This window comes from Phymastichus coffea, unplaced genomic scaffold (assembly GCF_024137745.1).
Source record: "Phymastichus coffea isolate CEN01 unplaced genomic scaffold, Cenicafe_Pcof_1.1 PCOF00028, whole genome shotgun sequence".
Classification (NCBI taxonomy): Eukaryota; Metazoa; Arthropoda; class Insecta; order Hymenoptera; family Eulophidae; genus Phymastichus; species Phymastichus coffea.
Genome location: NW_026706839.1, coordinates 3,650,718 through 3,674,651, shown reverse-complemented (window position 1 = coordinate 3,674,651; position 23,934 = coordinate 3,650,718). Strand labels below are relative to the sequence as shown.

The window sequence follows — 23,934 nt, the reverse complement described above, 5'->3', positions numbered from 1 at the left end:
TGATATACGTCAGTAACCTATAAACCTACTAATAAATAAATTATTTAGGTCCGGTGTTGGATGATTACAGTGACGCCAAACATCAGACTATTTGATAAAAGATCAGGCTCGAGATCGTATAGCGGCAGGCGTCTACGGAAAAATGTCGTACTCCTAACGACGGAGTGTAACAGTTGTATTGAAATTTCAAGCGTTGAACGTTAAAACCAATTCGGAAATCATTTTGTCAATTTATAGAAATCATTGAAATAATTCAAAAAGATACTTCTGAACTTTAATATTGTCAATTGAAGAAAGAATTTAAGCATAAAAAAAATAAACATTCTAATTCATCATTTTTCATCATCTTGCGCTAGGTGTGAAAAATAACTCATTTAACAGTCGTTAGTGAAGAATTAATTAATGAAAATGATTCAAAACGTCGATAGAGAGGTGTTCAAGCTCTATTATGACAAACACACAAACCATGATCAGATATGAAGCTAAAGATCGAAAGGGAAAATCGGCTCAGTCGACGAGCTTGCAAAATGCCCAAAACAAAATCCAACGAAAGAGCAGCAGAAAGCACATGTCGAACAAAAAGAGGGAGTGAGAGCGTGTAAAGAAGAGTTGCACGCGGTGGTCGCGTCATCGCGAGCTGCAACCTCGACAATCGCAAGCTCAAGCCGAGCTCGCGTTGTCCGAAAATAGCATTGGACGTTGGTTTGCAGTGGCGCCGCGAAGCGAACAAGCTCTGCGATGCCGCTGGTTGACTAAGGGAAGAGAGAGAGAGAGAGAGAGAGAGAGAGAGAGCTTGCAGAAGCGGTGGCTTCGCTAGCGGAGAGCCGAAGAGAGAGCGAGCAGCTAGCAGTCAGTGCGGCGATGTCGACGACGAACGGCGCATCGAGGGGGCCGCGACCGCGGCAGCATCGTCTGCTGCTGCTGTCGCTGCTGGTTCTCCTGGTAGCGTGGACTGCTGCTGGGGCCCGGGCCCCCGTAAGTGGCAAAGATTCCGGAGCCACGTCGAATGGCGGCGCTGCCAAGGAGTCGCATCACGCCAAAAAGGAGGAGCCCGTCATCGAGGAGGTCACTAGTAAACAGCTCGAGCGGCTGCTCAAGGATAAGGACTTCGTCGCCGTGTACTGGTGTGAGTATTCGCGACTCCGAGCCTCGACTGGTCGTGTGTGTAACACTAGACGCGCGCACCTCGCGCGCTGCCTCTGCCTCCTGGCTTCGGCCGATGTGGCTGCTGCTGCTGCTGCTGCTGTATCGGGTTGCAAGTTCTCTTTCTCAGGCCAGAGCAACGATTATAAATAGGCCTCTCTCGGCGCGCGACGATAGGTCCTTCTTTCGCCCGCGCAACCGCGCGCGTAGACCTCCCTGCGCTTTCGCTTTTTTCTCTTGGTCCCCGTCGCGCAGCCTATTCGTCTCTGGCCTCCAGACCTTGCGCATCAAGGTCGCCTGCCTAACAGACGTCGCGACCACTCCAGAGAGCAACCCAAAAGGTTTGCTAATGGTCTTCCTTCCTTGCTTCCTCCCCCTCCCGCTCTTTCTATTTCGAGTGACGACCTTAATAACTAACGGCAAAAACTTTCAGAGTTAGCGGTCCAGAATCGCGCCTTACGTCACGTTTACGTGTTTTTCTCAAATGTTCAAGTAAAAATAGAAGCAAGGTGTGTGTGTGTGTGTGTGTGTGTGTGCGTGTGTACGTGTGTGTATGTGTATGTGCGTATGTGCGTGCACGCGCGCGCGTGAAAGAGCTAGTTACACAACCCGGCAATCGGAAATTCAAAAATAATTTGTTTACAATTGCACGAAGGATGGCATAAATCGTAGAAAAGGAAGAGTGTACGCGCGTGCAAAACTCTGGCACAATGAAGTTTGTGTCACGGCACATACCGACGGCTTGTATTTATCGCGAGTCGCCAACGAGAGTCACAGTTTGTAATAATTGACAGCCGATCGACCCTCAAACCTATCGCTCGACAAATTGCGATCGTAGGCGTGTACGGGCTAGCGAAGCCGCTTGTTCGGCCGTTAAACGCGCGACACGTGTGCCACGGCACAGAGAGCGAGAGCTCGACTGGCAGACTAGACGAGAGACCGAACCGCCTTTGATACCGAGACCTAGTTTCTACATACCAGTTTTATTGTGATCTTTCAAAATTGCCAATGATTTGTGTGTGAATTTCGGTCAAATTTGTTCGGCCTCGACGCGATTCGTACGACTGATGCTTTGGTTTGTTAACTCGCTTGAAATGACAAAATATCGAGATTCAACAGGGGTCGGACCGTGATATTAATGTCATGACAATTCAAACGAGTCAAATGAGGAGACCGTATCCATAAAAATTACGGAAATCCATCAAATAAACCGCATTGTCTAAACTTTTTAAGCGAGTGACGCTTGCCGCAAGCTCACAACGCACCAACTGAAAGGCCGACTCTATACGTGAGCTTTTGTATAATGGTCGTACCGGCAGTAGTTTATAATTAAAGACAGACTTTGTGATTATCCGATTCCTTTGCTCAACGCATCCAGATGAGCAAAACAAACGATTGACGAGTAATTAAAAAATGAATTACTGCCGGTCATAAAGAGCCGAGCTTGCGATAGCTGTGCAGACGATTGACGGGAATAATCGTAAAGTTCTGATCGGCTGGACACTCTAGCAACTGATTCTCCTTAGCGAGACCTCTAGTCCACACGAACGCGCTTATAAAGCGGCTTTTAGCCGGCGGCTCTGCTTTTAGATAGCCAGTGAGTTATTTTGGCCACGCACCGAGTATCGCCATGCGAGTATCTGTATGCGCGTGTGACTTGGTGTGTGTACGTGCGCGTGTCTGCGCCTACTCGGCCGATACCTACTCTGATAAACTACCTACTAAGCTTTTACAATCACTCTCTCTCTCTCTCTCTCTCTCTCTCTTTCTCTCTCTCAAATTTACCGTGTTTACTTGAACATTGCAGATTTTAGTCGAGAGCTCGGTTTACTAGACTTTAGAAGGAATTCATTTCTAGAGACGCAACTTAAAATTTTCAAGTCCTGCGATTTAGAAAAGCAGCTATATTTTCTCGAAATTTATAAGATTGCCTTTGTTTACTAGCGAATAGTTTAGAACAAAAATGATTTTCCACACCACGGCCCAATGTTATTATGTTGATTTACATAACAATGTTCAAAAACATGTTTTTATTGGAACAAGTAAAGTATTAAAAGCACGCTTAGCAGTCTGCTATATTGTTTTGAGCTTATTTAGTGATCATAGTTGCAAAGAATTTTTATCGATGTTTGTTTTAGTCTGCGGTGGTCCACGCTATTTTTATAGGACTATATTTAAATTGCTCGATTCTTGCGATCCTTTTTCACAAACTCACAACAAATTTCTATTTTTTAATCGCAATAAAATTTAAATTGCACACCACGAATAATCGTCGAAACAATAATTTCCCCTTCCCGTCGCGTTGAATTTTGCAGACGGCGAAAGGTTGGAGTATTTAATGGCAATTAACAAGTTTCAGATTTTGCGAAGAAAGCTGGTCGATATAGGCCTACCACCGATCCCTAGTCGCAATATTTCCTCTTATCTCTTTCTTTCGCTGCTTTTGCATCCACGATAAACATAGACACGCGTGCGCGTGTACAGTGCCGATAATTTAATTACCTACGCGGCGAAATTAGTGGCGAGTCAAAAGAAAGAAAGGCTGTTTTCGAAAAAAGCTTGCTGCATTTATTTTCGTCTCGGCTGTCCACGAAAATAGAAATAATTAGTTGACTTAGTCGAAAGAAGAAAAGTTTGTTTACATCTTTCGCCAAAATAACATGCAGCGACGTTCATTTAATCTCGTTGTCATTGGGCAGTGCCGCGCGCAGTGATAAAATTGCGCTTTGCTTACAACTCGAGCAAACCAAGCAGCGCCGATCGCAAGCAGACGCTCTCGGGAAAATGGAAAGCCAGCGTGGATCGTTGACAGCCGTCGAACTCCCTCGACACCGTGCGGCATGCCGAGCCCCCCCCCCCCCTTCCGATCTCTTGCGCGCATAAATAATCAAACAGCAAAAATAAAAACACATTGAGCTGCAGACCAATGAGCCATATATCTCGGTTACTGGTCCGAGATACGTCGTCAAGGGTAGGTGCGGAGCGGCGTCATTCGAAAAGCGCGCAATTTATACAATTGGTCGTAAATCAAGTAGCGAGCTGACCGATGAACGCCAGGCTGAATACCGCCCGCTTAAAGCGTACGAGCGAAACGTTTACGAAACCGAGCGCATCGCTTCCCGTTTCCAGCCGTCGGGCTCTGCCAATTCTCCGACGATGACCCACTGACCACTTATCTGCCTCGGAAAACATGGCGAATACTTTGCAGTAGTCTCGTTGAAAATTATAGAAAGATAATGCTAAAGCAGCAGCAGCAGCAGAGGCAGCAACCCAGCTTTACATATAAGGTCTGCGCGTCGCGACGACAATGTGGGAAGTTATCCAATAATTTTCGAAGGCAGATAGAGATCGAGCGAAAATCGAAACTCGTGTGGCGGCGGCGGCGGTGTCCGTGAGCTAAAATAACAACGCTTCTTCTTCGCGAGGGGGTTGCGCGCGAGAGCGCCGCGGCTCGCTTTTACTCCGCCCCCGAGCGAGCTTTTAGAGACGCGCGCGAGCCACGGCCACTCATTTGGGCCAAGCTGCGTGGGCGGCACTGCCTGTCTACCTACTGTTCGACGCGTTCCATCCTTCACTCGCTGCCGCGCGTCAACCGCTTTGTTGCTCTTTTCTTCCGTGGCGTATATGAATTTTTAGAATTTTTCCTTTGCGTCATCCCTCGCTCGGACGTCGCGCGCTTTTCGTCGTCGCTTTCGTTAATCGAGGCCGGTTACTTTTCCAGATTGCCAGCTTTTAATAGACAGCTTTTACTTTGCGCTCTTAAGGTACTTTCAGTGAGGTATTGAGTGACAGGAAGGCACTACTAATTGATTCGAATGCCAAGAACACACAACTTCAATTTTTCAATTAAAATTTCATACGCTCGCGGCAGCTTCAACATGATTTTCCGCGCTTAATAATCGTTAGAAGTTTAATCTTCTAATTAGCAATGTAAACAAAGGTACAGATCACAGTTCCGAGTATAAATTTTTATTCAACGTAGATAGTTACAATGTGTAAACGCTGACAGTGCCAAGAATTTCAATGACGCATTGATTATAGACTACCGTAAGCTCAAGTAATACAAGTGTACCTTTCAAGCGATATGTATATGCTGCCAATATATTTGTTTCTCATCAGCTGTACCACAGTTCTCATGGCTCATACTGAAATCCAGAGTTTATCGTCTGTCAACCCTAATATAAATTTCCAACGTTTCTTTCTTGCTTTCGTTCTCTCTCTTTCTTTCTGTTTCGAAATAAAAGCCTGCTTTGAATTTAATATGCGAATCAACAACTCGGTCTGCACTGGCGGCCTGGTCGTTTTCGCATTTTCAAAAATAACCGGGAGCTGGAATTTCATACACGTTAAACGTGAAAATAAAAAACACGCACACAGAAGCGCGAGAGAGAATAGAGTGCAAATAAATTTAGTCGATTGCTAAAACCAGTTGAAAATCGCACTGACGATTATTATTGCAAAGCTCGCGCTCGCGGCGGCGGACCACACACGATGACAAAATTAGTTTTGAAAACAAGCCTCATAATAAAAGTGGGCTAGCTGAACGGATTTGAAAGATTGATTTATATCTGCTAGTATAGCTCGTTACATACCGCTCAATAATTTTCGCAATCAACAATCGATCTTTCGACCGACCTGAACTGGCTTCCTGCTGACGCGTAGGTGGGCCAAGTTTGTTACCGCGCGAGCCTCGTCCGTGATGTCCTATATTTCACCTCCAAGCCATCAGCTGAGCTCGCGATTCGTTATTTAAAAGGGGCTCCAGCGCCGTGGTAACAATAATAATTATGCAACAATCAATGACAACAAAATAACTGTATTCGTAAAAGTCTCAAGCATCTGACAGTTTTCTGCCGAAATGCGCCATGTACTTTCGTTGATTTAGAAAAAATTGTAATTTCATAAATTAAAAAATTTGTATCTTCAATTCACAAGTCTCTAGAAAATTTTCAAAAATCCAAATTTCTACTGTTTTATATAGTTTATTAATCACGTTCGAATATACATATCGAATATCAATTTGAAAGTTTTAATATTTATCAGAAAAAATTATCCAAGCAGTTTAGTGAATTAGTCTCACATCGCGGCATCGACATTTGCACTTTTCAGCGATATTTTCGTTAATAACTTAAAAAAAGCCCATGGCTACCTATAATTTGTGACAAACCGTCTGAAAAGTTAAGGTTATATATATTAAATGTTAGTTTTCTACCGCGTAACTACTTCATTAAGTAAATAATTCATTACGTAAATACTCCGAATATTATATTAATCTCTTCAGTTTTAAATTTTTTTTTAAATCTTACAGTCATCCGCCATTTTTATTAACTAAAGAAATAATGAATAGCTGAGCTACCTACAATAAGTTTAAAACTGAATAAGAATAATGTAATATTGTCGGTAAGCGCCAATAACCCTATGTATTTTAAGATGAAATATCTAAAAAATTTTCACAGCTACAAGATAAATAATGATATTGGATTCAGCATATTTTGATCTGTAAAAATGACGATGAAAATATCATAGATAATCTCTGATCTTTCCACGCTGGAGCCCCGTTAAAAAGACAAAGTCCATTATATCTTATTTTTCGTATTAGTATGTTTTCCATTTCCGTTATGACTTTTGAAATTAGAATTTATCGTTCGACAATTTTGCTTTCATACTTGTGGAAAAATAAGCTAATTAGTTAGAAATCTTTACTGAGAAAAATAGCTATTGAAAACAGAAATGTAAAATCAAATCAATCAGCTCAAACCCATCTCCAAATAGAAGTTACATCGGAATTAACAACAAAAATATCCCTCGAATAATGCGTTCGAATCACTTGGACATCGCCTCTCATATCCGATATGCATAGATGTTTGACTAAAAGATAACAATGGTTGAAGCTTCAAGTAGCGCGGGTGTCTTTCTCTTTCCTGTGTCGTTGCTCTTACGTAATGCAAAAATCGAGTGTGTTGAGCTATATTTTGAGAGCTTGAAATTTGGCCGCTGCTTTGTCTCTCCCTCTCTCTCTCTCTCTCTCTCTTTCTCTCTCTCTCGTTAGATTGCCACCGTGCGACACACGTGCAGCCAGTTCAAATGAATGAATGAAAATTTTGGTTCTGCGCTGTTTTGCAGACGCCCGAAGCTGCACGACATGCGACAAGGTATTGGCTGAGCTGGAAAAGATCGACGACGACACGGACACCTTTGGCGTGGACTTTGTCAAGATCAACGACAAACGACTGGCCAAGCAGTATGGCATCAAGACCTTCCCCGCGCTCACCTACTTCCGCGAGAGGGAGCCGATCATCTTCGAGGGTGAGTAAGCGATGTAGTTGGTTCAGTCAGCAAACATATTTTCTTGGACCTCAGCCCGAGCGCTCTGACCTTGCCGCTGTCGAGTCAGCGCGGTTTTGCTCGAAATTCACGACAATGATGATGACGATTAACAGGTGACCTGATGGACGAGGAAAGTGTACTCGAGTTCCTCACCAGCCTCGAGGCAATGGACTTGCCTGACCGGATCGAAGAGGTTAACGCCAAAAGTTTACAGAAGAACATCGAGGAGAGCGACTTTGTTGCCGTTCTCTTCTGTAAGTCCAGACCCGTCAATTTTCACTTTACAATAATCCACCTTGTATATATCAAAAGTAATACAATTTTTTTATACTCACACCCTAATGTTTTGCCGGCGTCAGTGTCTCTCACGAAATCGCTTCTCACTATTGTAAATATATTGTCTTATTTGTAATGAACGCAACGATTATACTCACATGGCTCACACTCAAGAAAAAACATCAGAAATTACAAATACGTGTGTACCTAGCGAGAGATGAGTTACTCATATTTCAACGTACAGCATCGTGCCAGCAAATTAATTGTGTAATATTGCGTTCATTATATACCTCGTGTCTTTCACCTAATCCTCATCTTCCTACCTGTTTTTCTTCCTAATTTCTACCACTATTTATCAAAAGATTAACAAAGAAATGAAAAAAGGAAGTTAAGATCCCAACCGCCTAGGAACGACATTTTTAGTCTGTTGGGATTGCAAAAACTTGTTGTAAATAGCGTTTATAACATAACAAGCGACACGGTCGTTAATTGTAAATAATATACATACATGTGAACTGTTTTTCTGTGTGCGCCAATGTGGGTGTCAGGTCCGGGAGCTGATAAATGCACTGGCAGCGACTTTAGTAAGTATATAACATGTAACGTTATTAACGTATTGGTAGAAGCATCTCTTCTCACAATTTACCAACAAAATACACAAACATACTCCACCAGGAGGTACATCCCATCAATCTCTATAACAGTCACAACAAGCGACGCTTGGTTTTTTTACAAATATAAAGCTTGATTGCAACGTATGTCATATAAGGCCACTGCTGCCCTATGCCAAAAAAGTATTTTATACCAATAATGTAGAAAGATTAATAGCACCTGCTGTATAACGTATCGCGAGGATGAAACTCGTATTATTTATTTCACGATGGATGCTACGCTTCTGTATGCTGAAGATATTTTTCATTTTCGTCTTAACCTACACTTGTTGGAGCAACTAACTCTTGTTTTTTTTTCAGCTGAATATTATAGATTTTAAGAGCTTACTTTAGCGTTTATTATTAAGGATCATGAAAAGTAGAAAGGTTGAAATTTAAGTTGTGGTAGCTATTATATTTTGAAGTATTTGAGTTTAATTGTATCAATTGACTACTATTGAAATGTAATCATTTTTCTTCTAAGCAGTAGATCGACTTTTTGATGAATTTTGTTCGCTTATATTTCTGATCTCAAATATTATTGGGAATCAGTTAGATTTTGTATAAAACTCACACTAATTGAGTGCCTAGTGGAACAAAATTTTCATTTGCTTTGATAAATTGAATATGTACAAATATAGTGACAATGATATATTGCGAATTTTTCATTTGAAATGGGATAGACAAGCCGGAATGCAAAAAGTGTGCCAAAGCTCTCCAAGAACTGGAGAATATCGACGACGAGGCCGATCAACTTGGCATCGGATTCGTTAAGATCGCTGACGAACGACTCGCCGAGGAGTACAATCTCGGACCACTTCCCGTTCTGGTGTACTATAGGCATCAAATTCCCATCGTTTACGAAGGTAATTATAATGTCAAATATATTCTCTAAACATTTTCGAATAATCAATTTGCAAGCTTACATTTGACTTCCTTCAGGCGAACTGAGCAGAGAAGAGGATGTACTCGAATGGCTGGTAGCGAACAAAAGCACAGGTGATGAGGAGGATGTGATTGAAGATGTGACTGTAAAAACCCTCCATACTCTGATCGGCAACATCGACAATCTGGTTGTTCTCTTCTGTTCGTATTCAAGGTTTTTTATTCACGTACCTCATACAATCGTTTTTACCTTTTTTTTAAATTAATATCCGTATTATTTCGCTTCATAAAAAAATTTCAAATTAAAAAAGTAACGATATGCTTTTGCGACTAATTGTATTATTTTATGTTTGCAGACGATCATGGCGATGAGGATTCGATGCAAGTATTGACAGAGCTGGAAAAAATAGACGACGACTGTGATAAACATGGAATTCAATTTGTTAAGATCGATGACAATAAAGCTGCCAAGGAGTTTGGCATAGATTCCATCCCTTCAATCGTCTATTTTGAAAAACAAATCCCAAACGTTTACGACAGTAAGTTCATAAGCATTTTTTAAAACTGTGGTAATGAAGAAATGATCAAATTTGTATTTCTGAATTCAGAAGACCTCCAGAACGAAGATGAAATATTGGAATGGTTACTTTCACAACTAGAAAAAGACGAAATCGAAGATGTTACGGATGAAATGTTGGATCGATTGGTAAAAGAAGGCAAAACTCTGGCTGTACTTTTCTGTAAGATTATCCCTTTCAAACAGTTTTATTTTTTTGAATAACATAAATATGATTCCTTGTATACAGATGACAACAACGATCGTAAATCGCAAAAGGTGCTGAATGAACTCGAAAACATTGACGATGAATGTGATACTTTGGGAGTCATTTTCGTAAAGATCGATAATCCAGACGAAGCTAAGGAATATGGAATCGATAAAATGCCAAGTTTGTTGTACTTTGAAAAGGGTATACCAACACTATATGAAGGTAATCTTGAGGATGAAGAGAAAGTGTTAAAATGGCTCGAACACCAACAGAAAAGTGATCATATTGAAGACATTACCGATGAAATGTTGGACATGGTAATTGACAAAATGCCACACGTCGCCGTCTTATTTTGTAAGTTTGTCTAGATTATTAAAAATTTTAATTATATTAATAAAACAATTTCTTGGTACAAAATTTATTTAATTTACAGATGATAAAGACCAGAAAAAGAGCATGAAAGTTTTGGACGAACTCGAAAACGTTGATGATGATTGTGACGAGCATAACATCGCCTTCGTCAAAATCGATGATGCTGAAGAAGCTAAGGAATACGGAATAGATGAACTGCCTACTTTAGTATTTTTCGAAAAAAAAATACCACATGTTTACGATGGTCAGTAATTCTATTTTTATTTTTTAAAGATATTATTTTGAATAATGGAAATACATATTTTGCGCTTCTTTAACAGGGGATTTGATGAATGAGGATCAGCTCTTAGGTTGGCTTTTACACCAAAAAAAGCACAGCGAAATTCCAGAAGTTACGGACGAAATGATGGAAAAACTCATTGAAAATACACCTTATCTAGCAGTTCTATTCTGTTAGTTCATCCTAAATCTTACTAAATGGTTATATTCATATTTTTTTATAATCATTTGATTGACTTAATTCATTGCAGATGATAAAGATGATAAACAAGACATGCGAATACTTAATGAATTAGAGAATATCGATGATGACCTTGAAAAAGAAGAAATAGTAATTGTTCGTATGGACAACGATGCCGAAGCCAAAGAATTCGGAATTGACCACCTTCCAACTTTGGTCTATTTTGAAGATAAAATTCCTGCAATATATGAAGGTGATCTTCTCAATGAAGATGAAGTACTTAAGTGGCTTATTGAACAGAAAAATTCAGCCACAATAGAAGAGGTTACCGATGAAATCCTTGCTGATCTCATTGACGAGCATGAATATGTGGTAGTGTACTTCAGTGAGTGTACCAATTATACTCTTTCATTTGTATACGTACATGAAAGGTTTTACTGATATGCTGATATAACTTAATTTGTTAGGTGGAAACTGTGATGATGGAGATGAATGTGATAATGTTTTAAAAGAACTGGAAAATATCGACGATGAACTAGATGAAACTGGTATAATATTTGTGACGACAGAAGACACTGGAGTAGCTAAGAAACACGGAATAAAAAATTTACCAACACTAGCTTTCTTCCGTAATAAGGAACCATTGATTTTCAAAGGTGATATCGAAGATGAAGATGAGGTTCTGTCTTGGTTAACTGATGAAAATACGCTTGAAATTCCGGGAAAAATAGAAGAGGTCAATGCCAAAATGTTGGAAAATATTCTTGATGAAAATGATTACGTTGTTGTTTTCTTCTGTAAGTTTATACGAAAAATTAACTACACAATAAGTTTAAAGAGTTATTGAAATAATATTACCTTTAAATTTATAGATAAGGAAGGTGATAAAAAAAGTCAGAAAATTCTCCAAGAGCTCGAGAATATTGATGACGAATGCGAAGAGAAGGGCGTCGATTTTGTAAAAATTTCTGATGAAGGAATTGTAAAAGAATATGATCTACCAAGCCTACCAGCACTTGCCTTTTACAGGCACAAATTCCGTCAAATTTACACGGGCGATATGATGCATGAAGAACAAATTTTGGATTGGGTATTAGATCTGCGTACATCCACTCCAGATGTCATTGAAAGCGTTGATCGGAAAACACTTCAAGTCCTCATCAATGATGTAGAACATTTAGCCGTATTTTTTTGTAAGAAAAAAGATATTCAATATTTTTAAATCTTATAAGCTAATTGTATGATAATGGTTAAATTCTCTGATTTATTAGACGATGATGATTGTGAATCTTGTAAAGAGATTCTGGAAGAACTTGAAACCATCGATGACGATACCGATAAACATGGCATTCAGTTTGTCAAATCGAAGGATGCAAAACTAGCAGCTGAAATTGGCATATTCTCCTTCCCAGCGCTCGTTTATTACGAAACGGGAGTGCCTATCATGTACGACGGTAAGTTTGGTTTGATGCTTGCACCATCCCAAATCATGTCCTCATTGAAATTTGATACGATGAATATTATTATTAAATTATGATTTATAAACATTTTAGTTTATAAAATTTGGAGTTATGTAAAAAAATAATTAATTTTGTGTTGTAAAATCGAATCCTAGAGAAATTATTTCTGCATACGAACTTGCATTAAATGTATTGAAGAAATTACTTAAAAAATGAAAAATATTGTATGCACAATTATAAGTCAGAAAAAGCTACGAGCTGAAGGCATGATTGTCAAAAAATCCTGATTGTGCTATGTATAACTTTTATAGGTAATCTTAAACAGGAAGACGAAGTTCTGGAATGGCTAATCGAACAGAAAAGTAAGGAGATTTCTAGAATGATGATTATAATAACTGGTGTACTGTTCGTTGTAACTCTAATCTCGGTTGTAACGATACCGCCAGATTACAATTATCAGACACAGGCGATCGTTATAACGCCAGTAACGTTGCCACCTCCGCGCGCACCTTAGCCGCGTTATGATATCTAATGATATTTTGACTAAAATTATTAAATAATGCATTCAACAAAACATTGTACAAGAATCAAAGGTTAAGGAAGGTTCTAATTCGCGCAGACGTGTTATTATTCTCAGGAATCATTAAGATTTTATACGTTAAGTTTTTATGGAACAATTAGCTATGTAAGCTAGCTCTTTCCGTGAATTTTATTGTTCAAAACATCTACGCAGGTGCCTTGAATATTCTAATAATATTGCATTTCATAGTGATACTAAGAATACAAGCATTTTCCATGAAACGAGCTTAAATCTAATTGAAACAATTTTTCAAACGTTTTTAAAAGACATCTTCAGAATAACGCAGCTTTGCTTAGTTAACTTTAACATAAACCTCTTCAACTTTTTGAAGTGTTAAGTCCTTTATCTGTTTCTTTAATTAAGTTCTATGACAGTTTTTTGCTCTTTCTATTTTGATCTCTTTCTTCTCTCATATCTTATCCCTCTATTAATTTTCCATATATGTACTTATGATTGATCTTATTATTGATTTGTCACACTGTATTGAATTTTACACATACAAGGATAACAAAATCTAAATTATTGTAATCATAATTTGAAATTTAAGTATGGAAATACTTTACGCAAAGAAAAATCCGTCTATGAATTCGATACATCACAAATACACTAAATAGGCATTTAAATTTTTGATACGGGTCAATCTTACTTGAACATTCGTACTGTTCATACGCAGGTAATGATAATGACGATGATGATGATGATGATGATGATGATGATGATGATGATGGTGATGATAATGACGACGATGACGATGACGATGACGACGATGATAACGCTCGTACTCGTAAATTCCGTACGATCTCAAAAAGTAAAAAAACGGTCTCAAAAAGTAAAAAAGTTGAACGTGGTTACATCTCTAAGAAGAAAGATGAAGATGATGACGATGAAGATGATGACGACGAAGATGATGATGAAGATGATGATGAAAATGATGATGAGGATGATGAGGATGATGATGAGGACGACGATGATGATAAAGATGATGAATGTAATGGGGATGATGATAATGATGATGACGACGATGAAGACAACGACGATAACGATGAGGAAGATGACGACGACGACGATGCACCAGAATCTAGCAGTAGAGCAATAAAGCAATTCGTGGGCAAAGGTAAAGCTAGAATGCGCTTTCGACAGGCAAGACAAACTGAAGCATGACGAATACTTTATTCGAATGAAATATTGACGAAGAGACTCATCTTTATTTTTATATTATATTTTTTGAGACCGAAAAAGATTATGATCGAATAAAATTGACAGTAGATCAGCGTCTGGCGTATATATGCGTATTCACACATAATTAGCAAACGTAGAAATGTATAAAAACTTGCCAGACGAAATGCGTGTGATCTTATATACTGTGTAAAAGAATACATTTAATAGTTTGAAGTAGCGCTAGGCAAACGGTTAAAAGAGAACTTAGCTCTGTAACGAGAGAAAATCGAGAACATTTGCACGAAGTGGGTTTGTTTATCCCTACCTAATGTATCATCTAATGTGCATCAATTTTGATATTATCTGTATCTACTACAAACGTGATTCACCATGTATCTAATGTTTTACTTGCATGTAATACATATTATACATCACGTTTTGAAGCCCTCAAAAAGGATTGTATTCGAATGCTCTAAAAATTGCAAAATTATCTTCGAGCGAGCTGATGGATTTCACGTTTATCGCATCATTTATTAATGTTATTATTACAGCCTGTCGCCTGTAGTTAGCTTCACGTCTGATAACGATTCAGAATCAGTCTTTCAAGAGTTACTTTTAAAAACTTCTTACAAATCGTTAGTGTTACATTCGTCATCAAACACATGAACATTGAAAAATTCTAACACGTTTTGTTTTCTTCCATCATTTTATTAAAAAAAATGATCTAAAGCATTTAATTTGATTTATTTATTGAGAGTATCAGGAAGTTATAATTTAGACATTTTTGACGACGTCAAACGAACTTTTTATTTTTTATTTTTTATTTTCATGTTATATTTTCACACTTCATGCAAGTTGACTCAGCTGTTTCGGTCATAGTATTTTCTTTCGTGTTTTTTGAGCACTTAATGTCGAAAGCTTAACATATACTCTATGAGAGATTCATCGACTTGCTGGAAGCTCACGTCAATCGCGCACTCACGCCATTTTTGAACGCAATTTTTTACTGCACCTATGATCGCGGCATTGAACAGATTGCACGTTACGCTTTTGCTGCTCGCGTTTATTGGTATGGTAGTGAAGCGTCTATGCATCTGATGAAGTTTTTCTTCTAGCCACTAACACTTTCATCATTCTGTCCACTCTGTCATTTCTTTCTTCACTCATTATTATGATTTTTTTTTATTCATTTATTCGGTGAAGACGCTATTTTTATTGATACACTGATAATTCATTCAAAGCTTAGCAAATTTTTCGAATGAAACATTGCTATCGAGCAATTATAGCAGTTTGATAAGTCTTTAGTGAAGCGCAAGTCTAATCTATCAGTGTCGATAAAAAAAGCGATGAATTGAGACAAAAAGAGCAGCCACGTAAAGAGCAAAGTGGAACAGCTAGACACGATTTTTTTGTCTATCATGTAGAATCAAACTGTCTCTATTTCTCTCTCTCTCTCTCTCTCTATCTCATCTCACTCGTAATTTGAAGCAAAGATTTATAAGCAAATTAATCTCCATGAATTGATCAATCGTGTATATTTGCTTACTACAGGCGACGGCTGTTTCTACATCGGGATGGGAGCTAAAAGCGCGAAACCCACGATACCCTCGTATGAGCCTTACCAGTGCTGCCCGTCAAAGGTAAGCCACGGCACGAAGGTGGCCAAAGCCAGCCCCTTTAAATCCAAGGCAACAAAGACGACACCAGCTCCCAAGAGTCACGACGTCAAGTCCAAGAGGCCGAAACTTAGCTCGTCACCGTCGACTGCAGCATCCAGCCTCAAGCCTATTAACAAGCTGTCAGCCAAGGACAGCCGCAAAACCCTTCAGCCACCACCCAGCAAGAAGGACGACAAAACCAAGAAAGACACTGCCAAGCCAAAGAAAGGATTTTTTGGAAGCGGTAACTATCATGGCTAATCAAACAAACAAAACAAAAGAAACAAACATGGCAAAAAAAAAGAACAGTAAAACAAATCGTTTCACTTTTTTTTAATGCTGTTTGTAATGAGCAAAGACTTTTTAGATTTACGAGACTGCTCTGTCTGTTGTTCCATTTCACTGATACTTGTAATCAACTTGATCCAGCTTGTGTCGATGTGTTATCGTGACAGTTGTTGAACGATCGACGATAAACAAAGTAACGGCTATAGCTGCGATCGTGCGCTCCGATCAAACGAGCGCTCTTCTTGACGACTGAAGCTAAAGTTTGACTGAGGACGGATTTTATGAGAGTACAAACGAAATACCAAAAAAAACAAATAATAAATAAAATAAAATAAAGACTTTTGTTGGGACGAACAAGAATCAGAACTGCTTGTTAGAAAGTTAAGTTTCAATCGCTGGCGGAGAGAGAGAAAGATGTATCCTCGGCTTTTCCAGTGGTTGCCGGCCTACCGAACTTCATGAAGGTGTAGAGACTGCACTGGCCACAATGACGAAGCCGCCGCCGCAGCCGATCACGAACACACCACATCAACATCACTCTAGTCAACACCTTGATCAATTTTTTTTTTGTCTCGTTCTTCTCTCGCGCGAGCCTGTGGGGGACGCCCGTGTGTTTTTACGCACTTTAATTCTATCTTCCGTTTTCATTGTCTCTTTTACTCCTCTGCAATACTCGCGCTTCGCGAACACGCGCAAAGTTTGCTAATCTCGGAGAGCACAGAATAATTCCTACTTGAAAAACTTTCTCTTAAAACTAACTAATTTCCCGCGAGAGCGAGGTACTGTAATTTTATTTTGTATGGATCGCGTTTCTACTTATAATCACCGAGCGCCGTTATTCGTCAACAAACAAAAAAGAAACAAAAAAGAAACAAAACAGAAAAAAAAAGAAACTTGTCTTTGTATCTTTTTAACACTGCTGAGCGGATTTTACAAGCTTTGTTAATTACGACGTTCCCGCGCGAGTGTAATGTCGTTCACACACACCCACACCCACACACCCACCCACCCACCCACACACACACACACACACACACACACACACACACACACACACGTTCGATATATATCAAAAATTTTATTTTATGTATAACGTTTTCGATGTAACATTTCACTTTTTCTTCTTTTTCTATACTCGATATACGACATTCATCCGTCATGATGCATTTTTTGTTTTTTTTTCTTCGTTTCGTTTCCGTTATCACGAGAGTCCGTTCTAGATTTTATTACATGTCGAAAATGAACATATAGTTTTCACGTTGAGTTGAGGCTCCCCTTGCCGCCTTCCTTGTGTACGATGATGAATATCGACGATTTTTTTGTCTAATCTTATAATTAATTTTCTAGCTGATCTGTTGCCCACTACTAATCCTCTTTTTTCATCAAACACTGCGTTTCACTTTCTGCCATTCACTCTTTTCTCTATCTCACCTATCGAACTTAATCCTTTTTCTAAGAAAAAAATAATGAAGAAAAGTGCAAAAGCACCAAAAAAATGCAGATATGAAGAAAAAAATCGATCGATTCATTACTCGTTAATTGTTGAGACGTAAACTCGTCAGATAATAGACGAGTTACAGTTTATATATTTTACGAATTGTTGAGCGTAGCTTATAATTTTATCTTTGTTGTTATCATATACAGTGAGAGGATGAATGGAATCGATTTTGCGAAGTGCGTTGTCTTCCATTGCCGGAAATCGACTATCATTTGCGTGTGTACATGTCTTATTATGGAGTGCGCACTGAATAGATTGTAATAATTAATTTTTAAGCATTTTACTTGAGCTCGTGTGTTTCGCGGGAAGCGGAAGGAACAACAAACCTGAACAAATGATAAACTACACCGAAACTGATCGAATGAAAACACTTGTTTAGTAGACCTAGTTGAAAACGAAGTGCCAAAGAGATATACTCAAATCGTGCCATATTTGACGCGAACCTCGACTGAAACATGTAAACTCAAAGATCGAAAATACGGCAATAAAGAAGCAACTTTCCTAGTACAAATGTCTGGCTTTTTTCAATTTTCTCCATGAAATAAGCTAACGATAGTCAAGAAATCGTGTTCTACGATCAAAAATAAATAAGCAAACAAATAAAATAAAAAATGAAATCGACCGTCGTGGAGAAGATAATCTGTGATAAGAAACTCCATCATTATTTTCAGCTCTGAATTTCGAAAAGCCATTTCAGAACTCCAAACGTCTTCGTTTGCCATCAGAGAGATAAGTCTTTTGGAAAGAAAGAGAAAGCTAATGCTCAAAGTTTGAAAAGCAATAATGCGTGGTATGTTCTTAATCTCAGGTAATCTTCTCGACGAGGCTGAAGTATTGGACTGGATGGTGAGGCAGAAAAATGACGAGAGTATCGAAGAAATCGACCGTGATACTCTCAACAAGTACATCGAAACAAAGGAATTCCTCGCTGTTGTTTTTTGTAAGGAAGACGCCATTTATTGCAATTTTTGCACAAACAATTTTTCACTGGTTTCATCATTTTTTTTTGGATCGCATTGTCCGAGCATTAGTTTCTTAGCTTTTTTTTTTATATACGGAGAAAAAGTTTTCAAGTATTTGCAAAACTTAAGAAATTACTGTTACACTGTCATGTCGGACGAGTAGACAAGGACGAAGACCCGGAAAGTCCGCGGGTCTTACGACACATCGAGTTGATCGACGACGAGGCATCCGAGTACGGCATCAAAATTGTAAAAATGAGCGACCGACTAATGGCGAAGAAGTACGGATTCCGAAATCCACCGGGAATCACGTATTTCCGCAAGGGTAAGTACATCAATTACGACGGCGACATCGACGACGAAGAAGAGATACTCGACTGGCTGACCAACCCCGAGAACATGGAGCTTAACGATCACATCGAGCGAGTGAACCGCAAGATGTTCCAAAAGATCAGGCAGAACTCCGACTACGTAGCTGTATTCTTCTGTGAGTATCTCTGCTCGAATTTCAGATCCCGCGGAATGGGTTTTACCATGAAATTCGTTCAGATAGCAACGACTGCAAGCAATGCAGCCGTGTCCTGAGTGAGATCGAGCACATTGACGACGAAGCTGATGGCGCTGGAATCAATTTCGTCAAGATCGACGACAAGCAGTTGGCTAAAGAATACGGGGTGTTCGCTCTGCCTGCCATTCTCTTTTTCAAAATGGGCTCGAAGGAACCAGTTATTTATGCAAGTACGATATCTAGTTCAAGAACACATTCCGTGGCAATATCCAATGAAAAACTGTCTTTTAAATGGACGTAGGCGACTTGTATGACGAGCAGCAGATTCTGCAATGGCTCTTGACGCAAAAGGATCCTTCGGGAGAAATGATCGAGGATCTGCACGGCGAAGAACTTCTGAATATGATAAGGGAATCTGAGTCGTTGGCTGTGTTCTTCTGTAAGTCTTATAGTCCTCGGGCTGCTGCAAGCTGCAAAGCAGGAATGTATCTCTAGCCTGCTGCGAATCTCTCTGTCTCTCTCACAAACAAAACGCAATTATGATCTTTTTGATTTCGCTCAATCCACCTTAAGCATTTATCAATTTTTACTGCTCCATTTGTTCTTTCAATATGTAATCTCATCTCTTTCGATTGACTTTCTTTGCACTATCTGGTGGTCTGGCCAACCAATTGACTTATTGTTTTCTAAACTTTATTCTTGCAAATTTAAAGTATATAACACTCGCATAATCAAAATAGCTGGTTACTCGACTGTAATTAAACGTCGAGAACGACAAATCGTACGTGACAATCAATGCCGCTTGACGCAAGTAACTGTAATTAACAATCATAACGCTGCGACTTACATATCAAAGAAAAGTATAACGTCGTTTCAGCAGGCTCGAGAATCGTGTATCTCCTCTCCCTTAATGATATAATCGGTGAAAAGCAATTTCTATGAAATTGTCGCAGGGAATAAAACGCTTTGCGATATCTGCCAATCGAAAGCATATCGCAAGCAGAGACGTCACAAACAAGAACAAAAGGCTGCTGCTGCTGCCGAAAGCGAGGAACAAGAAGAAGGAACAGTCGTTGATGGTACAAACATCGTCGTGAAAAGTCAATTTCTTTGCCCCCCTCCCCCCCTTCTTCCTTCATTAGTGAAGTTCAAATGAAATTGTTGGATAATTTGTTGAAACCCCAATACTTTATTGTTTATATACAAATATGTTTATATATGTTTACAGATATTGAAAAGTAATCTTATCCAACCTTATTATAGGTTTATTAATGGAAAGCTTGTTTAATGCTTGTGAATATTGCTTTAGCTTTGAGTGAAGTGGCTTTTTATTACGGCTTCTCGCTACTTTTTATAATGCAATGCTTCAACTTTATAGTACATAGTATCAAACAAACGCAAACTTCACGATTCGAGTACAGTTCATAAAAACTATGATGAAAATAAGTACAATACGAAATTATCCAATGTTACAATCAACATGTCAATATTCGTACACACAATATGATTAAAACTAGCTTTCTAGATAATCGGAAAAGTGTGTGTCTATTAATAAAGAAAGCGACACGGAAGTGGACTTTTTAATTGAGAAGTTGTTCCACAGATGGTGACGATTGCGACCACTGTAACGATATCTTAGAAGAGTTGGAAAACATCGACGACGACTGCGACCGACACGGCATTACATTCGTAAAAACTGAAGTAGGCTTTATTTTCAATAGTATTTGAAATCCGCCATTTGTCTAAAGTGTTTCTAAAGTCTTACGTGTTTGTAAACGCTCAGGATTTCAAAATTGCCGAGGACTACGGAGTGACGGACTTTCCAGTATTGGTGTACTACGAAAATCAAATACCAAACGTATTCGAGGGCAACCTTGCCGAAGAAGAAGAGGTGCTGCAATGGCTGATAACGCAAAAGACGGAGGATCGCATCGAGTTGATAACTCGCACAATGCTCGAGTCCTTCGTGGAAGATACGCAATACTTGGCCGTGTATTTTTGTAAGTTTGGAAAGGCTGTTCGCGCGAGACTTGTTCGGGCGGAAACTCACCGCTTGGCCGTTGATTTGCAGACAAGCAGAACTGCTTCATTTGCGACGAGATCCTCGAGGGTCTGGAGAAAATTGACGACGAGTGCGACGTATTCGGAATTCATTTAGTGAAAATCCAGGACATACAATTGGCTAAGCGATATTCCATTAAAACGTTCCCTGCCCTGGTGTACTTTAGAAACGGCAATCCGTTATTGTTCGAAGGTAGCGCAGCGTTGTCATCGTCTATTATGGTTTATCGATGAGTTGATCCGAGTAACAGGCTGAAATTGTTGAAATCAGGCGATCTGCAGAACGAGGAGTCAGTGCTGGAGTGGCTGATAGACGACGACAACCGCGAGCTGGCGGACGAAATCGAGTCGGTGAACGGAAGGATGCTGGAGAGGCTGCTCGACGAGTCGCCCTTCCTCGCGGTCTTTTTCTGTAGGTGCCGGGCTCGGTAAGCCAGGCCGGCCGAATGGCTCGGATTAACGAATCATTTGCGCAGTAGACGACGAAGACTGCCCCGAGTGCGACGACATCATGGAGGCCCTGGAGAAGATCGACGGAGAAGCCGACCTCTACGGCATCGACTTCGTCAAAGTGTCGGATGCCGGGGCAGCCGAGAAGTACGGCATACTCAACGTGCCTTCGCTGGTCTACTTCCGGAAGAAGGTGCCGCTCGCCTACGACGGCGACCTGACGCAAGAGGACAAGGTGCTGCAGTGGCTCACGTCGCAGGACGTGTTCGAGATCAAGAACGAGATCGAGGAGGTGAATAAGAAGATGCTGGACAAGCTGCTGGACGAGAACGAGTTCCTGGCCGTGTTCTTCTGTAAGCGAGCGGCGAGCGGCGAGCGGCGAGCGGTGGCCGAGCGAGGTTGCGTTCGCGGCTGAACTGCGCGCGTGTGTGCTTGCAGACGAGCCGGGCGCCAGGGAGAGCGAGGACGTGAACGAGAGGCTGGAGAACATCGACGGCGAGACCGACAACCTCGATATAACCTTCGTGAAGATGGCAGACCCGCGGTACGCGCGCAAGTGGGGCGTGACCAAGCTGCCGGCGATAGTCTACTTCCGCAAGCGCTTCCCCAGCATATACCGAGGTGAGCGAAACGGCGCGACGGCGCGACGGCGCGGCCCAGGCCCGAGCCGAGCACTCTCTCGAGCGTGTCTGCTGCTTGCTTTCAGGCGACCTCACCAGGGAGAACGACGTGCTGGAGTGGCTGCGCAAGAACCGCTTCCGCCAGCCGGAGCTCAACATCTACATGTACATGCTGATCGCGGTGGCCTTGCTCTTCGCCATGTACACGGGCTTCCTGCTGTCGTGCTTCCGCTCGGAGCCGCCGCCGGCCGCGCCTCATCCCAAGCAGGCGTGAGGGCGCCGCGACTCGACTCCGTTTGCTCGATGTCGCCTCGTCGCTGCATGTACATACGCTGCTGCTGCCGCTGTTGCTGCCTTGGTCGACCGAGCCGAGCATAGCCATTTGCAAGATCGTTCTTTCTCCTCTTTCGCCAAATCCTAGACGCGCTGCGTGAGTCCTCTGGTTCGCTTGTGACACGCCTGTTATCTTGACTGGACGTGGATAATGAGCATTTACGCGCAATGCCATCCGATTGCCAGTACGATCGTGAACAAGGTAGGATTTTAGTATCGCTAGACGAGTGCGGCTAGGGCCGAACAGACCTTCCATCGACAACCAAACTCTACTTTTCCAACGCGAAATCTTACGGAAAGAAATGCGAAAATTGGGCGCAATGTAAATACGTTTGAAATGCGCGCTTCTATGTCAGTCAAGAGATTTTTGGGACCAGCGCATTGGCCTATAGTTCATTGAATGTCAGTCTTGCCGAAGCACACCGTGGGATATGTAATCGTGGAGTCAGTATATTTTCAACAAATTCATCACCTTATCGTGTCCAAGGCGTTATATTTTACTTGAAACTTCAGTTACTGTGTAATCGACTGCGTTATACCGTGTAATTGCGATATATTTCAGTGAAAACAATTTCTTCGGGTAAACAGAGATTTTATACACGGACGCTCGCATAAAATAATTGTTATTGTTATATGTATTCGATAGCCAAAGCGCGTAAAACCGATCTAGCTGAAGGAAAAAAGAATTCACCATTTTATACATATATGTTAAGCCTTATTATTCATGTTATGTTGATTTCCAATGAAATTCGTTTTTCTTTCTCATTGCATTGCGGATATCGTTGTAAGCATATCGTTTAGAGAATAAAGTGTACGTTCTGTTAGTTACTAGTGAAATATTCACCATGTATTCTATATGGAGAGAAATACCCTGGTAAAAGTGACAATATTCTAGTTTCTACGAATTTCGTCAACATTGTCAGTCAGGAATCGTTCGTTCGACCTGCAGTCCGAAAATATTACAATACAATGTTTATTCCATGAAAAAAAAACTCATTGTAATCCATTTTTCAAAATAAAGCCATTTCTGATCCTTTTGAAACACAGAGATCTTATGAATTTCAGAAACAAATATTTATCTACCTTTTTTGAGTTATATTTATTTCATATATACATAACTCCCTGCATAAATTGAATTTGACCATTGTAAATATTGCCGAAACTCCAAATATTCTATAGAAATAAATCTATTGATAATTGAGATAAACTCTACCTTTTATGTGTACGTACTGCATTTTATATTTTTCTTTAAAACGTTTATCCTCGGAGAAATGTTTTAGTTTTCATCACATTTACTTTATACTATTAATATATTTACACTGTATATAAAATTAATTTCAATAGAAGTACTTAAGTCTATTTTTTACGGATATTGAGCGATTAACAAATTTTTTCTGACACTGGCAGTATTTCACACAATTCAAATTTTCGCGTCAAGTACTTGTTAAATCAAACTCATCATAACCTCAAACAATAAA

The 23,934-nt window shown here is 40.1% G+C and overlaps 1 protein-coding gene across 5 annotated transcripts; it reads left to right on the top strand.

Annotated features, from left to right (window-relative positions):
• Window positions 1-825: 825 nt before the first annotated feature.
• On the top strand, window positions 826-23,538 carry LOC131675703 (uncharacterized). 5 transcript variants are annotated; one of them, XM_058954790.1, is made up of 27 exons: window positions 826-1,126; window positions 7,267-7,449; window positions 7,584-7,724; window positions 8,295-8,330; window positions 9,080-9,262; window positions 9,339-9,482; window positions 9,638-9,820; window positions 9,890-10,021; window positions 10,088-10,402; window positions 10,482-10,664; window positions 10,741-10,872; window positions 10,951-11,265; window positions 11,348-11,677; window positions 11,753-12,073; window positions 12,152-12,334; window positions 18,331-18,462; window positions 18,648-18,971; window positions 19,034-19,222; window positions 19,294-19,431; window positions 19,946-20,071; window positions 20,596-20,693; window positions 20,776-20,992; window positions 21,064-21,246; window positions 21,325-21,465; window positions 21,530-21,856; window positions 21,942-22,124; window positions 22,210-23,538. In XM_058954790.1, the coding sequence occupies exons 1-27, from the start codon at window positions 862-864 to the stop codon at window positions 22,395-22,397; spliced, it is 5,292 nt and encodes a 1,763-aa protein (XP_058810773.1). In that variant the 5' UTR covers window positions 826-861; the 3' UTR covers window positions 22,398-23,538. The 5 variants fall into 5 exon arrangements, with proteins under 5 accessions (XP_058810773.1, XP_058810775.1, XP_058810774.1 ...); XM_058954791.1 differs by having other exon boundaries at window positions 827-1,126; window positions 21,533-21,856; XM_058954792.1 differs by lacking the exon at window positions 8,295-8,330.
• Window positions 23,539-23,934: the final 396 nt, after the last annotated feature.